Here is a 4,306-nt window from a genome sequence, read left to right as displayed (position 1 = left end):
CTATACTTTCTTTTTTTTCTTTTTTAATCCTCACCCGAGGACATTTTTCCATTTTTTGTTCAGGTAGTAGTGGGAGGGAGAGAGAGGAACAGAGAGAGAGAGAGAAACATCGATGTGAAAGGGACACATCGAGTGGCTGCCACCCGCACAACCGACCAGGGCCGGGGACAAACTGCAACCGAGGTACATGCCCTTAGCGGGAACCGAACCCGGGTCTCTCAGGACTGCAGGCCAACACTCCAACCGCTGAGCCAAACCGGCCAGGGCACCTGCTATACTTTCCACACTTCTATCCTGCCTCAGATTTGCCTCAGGTCCAAGTCTCACAGGTGCAGTCCCTCTAGTGGGTGGTCCAGCAAACCTCCAACCCCAGGCCTTGGGGGTCAAGATCAGTCACTTCCTGGCCTCAGTCCTGATTCCCAGCTTCCTTCACATGATCTCCACAGGGCTTTGCACTGAATAAATGGAAAGACAAACTCACCTCCCACCACCCCATCTCAGCTCCCGTGCATTGCCTTCTGTGTTCTTTGAGCAGGTCACACATGTGTTCACCTCAGGGCCTTAGCTTCTCTGTGACAGAAACTCTTGGACCCCAGATATCAGCATGCTGCTCCCCTTGTCTTTCAGATTTCTACTACATGCGTTCCTTAATCATCCTCTCTAAACCAGCACCCTTCCTCCCCTAATCTCATTTCCCTACTTTAGCTTTCTTCATATCACCTATCATTACCTATCAGTGTCTCGTAAGATATACTTTTATTTGTTTGTCTCTTTATTTTCAATCCCCTCCCCAGTCGAATGCAAGCCCCAGTAGGACGGAAACGTGTGTCTTTGGTCTCCGGCTATCACAGATGCTCGGTGAGTATTTGTGGAATGAATGAATGAATGCATAAGTAGTACACATTTAATAAATAGGTGGTGAACAAACGAACAGAGAAGGGGGTCTCAGGGGTCTCAGTGAGGCCTGTCAGAACAGCAAGGCTGAGCTGTGATTAAGTTTGGAAACCATGGGCATGGAAAGAAAGAAGTGCACAGACACTGTTAAGAACTTTTCAAGAATACATTTATTAACTCTCACTTCCCTAGGTTCTTCTTGCGGACATTGTTGGCAGAAAGGCACTCGGAGCTCCCTACTCAGTGTGGATATTATCATGGGCAGTCGCCAGCACCCTGGCCACCAGGATTATGAATTCCTTAAACGTGACCTGTCCATCTCCATTAACATCCAGCTCTTGGAATATTTTGTCAATGGTGGCTTGATCCTTGGTGTTCTAGGAGAAGGGGACAGCAGACACAGTGAGCTCAGACTCTCCCTACCCCTTTCTCCCCCCTCAGAGCTCAGCTAAGGGAGGCCCAGGAACGTTCGTTCATTGGCTAAAACTGTGTTGGAGGATCCAATGAAAAAACAAGACGGAGAGAAGTCCTGACCTGGAAGGTTCTCCAGAGTTCACTCATCCACCCCCTTTCCCCGCCCCGCCTTCTCCACTTCACCTGAGTGGGAGCAATTGCGGAGAGAGGAGAGAGTACAGCCGAGGTGACAGGGTGAGTTAACAGAGAGGGAGATGGGGCCCTTTTCCACAGCTGAGGGAGAACTTCCTTGGGTGCTGAAATTGGAGCTGAACCCACCCAAGTCCTTGTTCCTCCGTAATCCTTCAGTCCTTGGCACTACCCTCAATTCAGGGGGTGAGCAAGTTCACCGGGATAGGGGATCACCTACCTTGATGGTGTTGCTAAGTTCCTTTGTGATCAGCCGCTTCAGCTCACTCTTGGTGAGAGTGTCAAAATCCCCCACCCGAGCGGAGTACTGGTGGAAAATGTTGATGATTCCCTCCAGGTGGTCTTCCAGCTTCGTCATCTTCCCAACCTCACGTTAACCTTCAGAAGACAAGGCAGGTCTCGGACAGTTCCTTCCCAGCCCCATACCCTCTCTCTCCTCTCTTTCTGCATCGAAAGTTTAAACAATGGATGGCTTCCCCTTGCATCTGCTTTGTGTCCTCTCTGCTCTTCATTTGTGGATTGGATGGGGGGAGAAGGGCCTATAGTACCATCTGATGTTTAAAAGAATCAACCTCAGTTGCCACAGCGTCCCATGTCCCCATATCTCCTGGGTAGTATTATCAGAGGGTACCTGTTGTCCACTGAAGTCTAGCTGGAAAGGGTTCTGTGGTTCTCCAGACTATTTCCTCTCCCCAAGTGGTGGTACTTTGGCCACGGTCCCTTAGAGACAGCCACTAGCCCCCGGCTTTTGCCATCCCTGAGTCCTGAGACTAGGTCTACCTAGCAAGCAAGAGCTGTTCTTTTTGGGTCCAAAATTTAGTCAGCCCATCACTTCATAAGGTATGTTGTATGCCTGAAGCTAATATAATATTGTATGTCAACTGTAATAGAAAAATTAAATATATATATATATTTAATCTTAAGATAAAGCAGGAGGGAGAGAGGGGGGAAGAGAGAAAGAGAACATCGACGTGAGAGAGACACATCGACTGGCTGCCACCCACACGACCCCAACTGGGGCCAGGGGTAAACTGCAACTGAGGCACATGCCACTAGCGGGAACCGAACCCGGGACTCTCTGGTCCGCGGGCCGATGCTCCAATGGCTGAGCCAAACCGGCCAGGGCTAAATTAAAATTTTTTAAATATATTTTTAATGCTGTCATCCCAGAGAAGTTCTGGCAAGCAGAGGGTTGTGGCTTCCAACAGCCTGCAACATGACCACACACAATCACCCCTGTGAGAACCCCAGAGGGCCCAGCCAAGAAAAGCACACTTACCCTCAATGTACAGGAGTGTGGAGCTCTAGCAAGAAGCCTGTTCTGGTGAGGAGCCCTGAGCCCGGAAGGTTTTATAAGGCATTCGGGTTTCACCTTTGACCTCTAGTGAGGCAACTTCTCTGATTCATCTATCTTGAGGCAATTGCTGGTACACATTCTGTTGCTCAATAGAAGCTTCAAACCTGTGGCTTTGACTGCAACAAAAGAAGCATTGGTTGTACTCACTGCATCCCCTTCTCAGCCTGAAACACAACCCCCAACCCCACCCCGCCCACATGCAGGAGCCCCACACATTTCTCAGCTCCAGCTCAGTCCCCTGCTTCCTAATAAGAGGCTAGGAGAGACGTTTCATCGCCTAGATGGCTCTTACCAGAAAAGGAAGGATTGAGAGAAGTGTTTGCTGAGTGTCTATTACCCCCAAAATAATAATGGTGACAAAAACAAAGTGAACATGTAATCCTGAAACAGAAAAGGGACAGGATGTTGGCTTAAAACTAAGGAAATCTGAATAAAGTATGGAATTTAGTTAATAATAATGTATCAAGAATGGTTCATTAAATGTAACAAATACCAGACAAATATGAAATGTACCTAAGAGGTGAAACTGTTCAGGTGTATGGGAACTGCCTATATTATCTTCTCAATTCCTTTTAAATTTATTTTTATTGTTGAAAGTATTACAGATGTCCCCCTATTTTTCCCCACTGACCACCCCCCTCCCCACTCCTACCCTGCTCCTGCCTTCTACACGCTATTGTCTGTGTCCATTGGTTATGCATATATACATATAAGTTCTGTGGCTTATCTCTTCCTGCAAACCCCCTTCGCTCTGTGGTTCATCAGTCTAACAAGCAATCTGTACTTCTTAATTTCTTCACCTTTTTTGTCTGTCCCCACAAACCCCCTCCCATCTGGCAACCATCAAAAAATTCTCTGTGTCTTATATTCCAAAACTACATTTGGTTTGTAGATTCAATTGTTGATAGATATGTATTTATTGCCATTTTTTTGTTCAGATTTTTGTTGTTCTTCAAGAAGATCCTTCAGCATTTCATATAATGCTGGTTTGGTGATGATGAACTCCTTTGGCTTTTTCTTGTCTGGGAAGCTTTTTATATGTCCATTGATTCTAAATGATAGCTTTGCAGGACAAAGTAATCTTGGTTGTAGGTCCTTGCTTTTCATCACTTTGAATATTTCTTGCCACTCCCTTCTGGCCTGCAAAGTTTCTTTTGAGAAATTGGCTGACAGTCTTATGGGAGCTCCCTTGTAGGTAACTAACTGCTTTTCAGATTCTCTCTTTGTCTTGAAACTTTTGCATTTTGATGATGATGTGTCTTGGTGTTGGCCTCTTGGAGTTAATCTTGTTTGGGACTCTCTGTGCTTCCTGGATGTGTATGTCTATTTCCTTCACCAAGTTAGGGAAGTTTCTGTCATTCTTTTTTCAAATAGGTTTTTAATTTCTTGCTCTCGCTCTTCTCCTTCTGGCACCCCCATGATGCAAATGTCGGTACACTTAAAGTCGCTCCA

General features: G+C 46.5%; 1 protein-coding gene across 1 annotated transcript; it reads right to left on the bottom strand.

Annotated features, from left to right (window-relative positions):
- Positions 1-1,046: 1,046 nt before the first annotated feature.
- S100A12 (S100 calcium binding protein A12) lies at positions 1,047-2,902 on the bottom strand. The gene is made up of 3 exons (XM_036272730.1): positions 2,777-2,902; positions 1,718-1,875; positions 1,047-1,271 (listed from the first exon to the last, which is right to left on the bottom strand). Exons 2-3 carry the CDS (start codon positions 1,853-1,855, stop codon positions 1,131-1,133), a joined length of 279 nt encoding a protein of 92 aa, XP_036128623.1. The 5' UTR covers positions 1,856-1,875; positions 2,777-2,902; the 3' UTR covers positions 1,047-1,130.
- Positions 2,903-4,306: the final 1,404 nt, after the last annotated feature.

The sequence above is a fragment of the Molossus molossus genome, unplaced genomic scaffold (assembly GCF_014108415.1).
Source record: "Molossus molossus isolate mMolMol1 unplaced genomic scaffold, mMolMol1.p scaffold_m16_p_20, whole genome shotgun sequence".
In the NCBI taxonomy this organism is placed as follows: domain Eukaryota; kingdom Metazoa; phylum Chordata; class Mammalia; order Chiroptera; family Molossidae; genus Molossus; species Molossus molossus.
This window is presented reverse-complemented; position numbering and strand designations above follow the sequence as displayed.

Bases quoted from the DNA above. Each gene is read 5' to 3' on its own strand.
- S100A12 (XM_036272730.1), bottom strand. From the start codon at position 1,855: ATGACGAAGCTGGAAGACCACCTGGAGGGAATCATCAACATTTTCCAC. The intron at 1,272-1,717 runs GTAGGTGATCCC...CCCTTCTCCTAG, and splicing joins AACTTAGCAACACCATCAAG to AACACCAAGGATCAAGCCAC.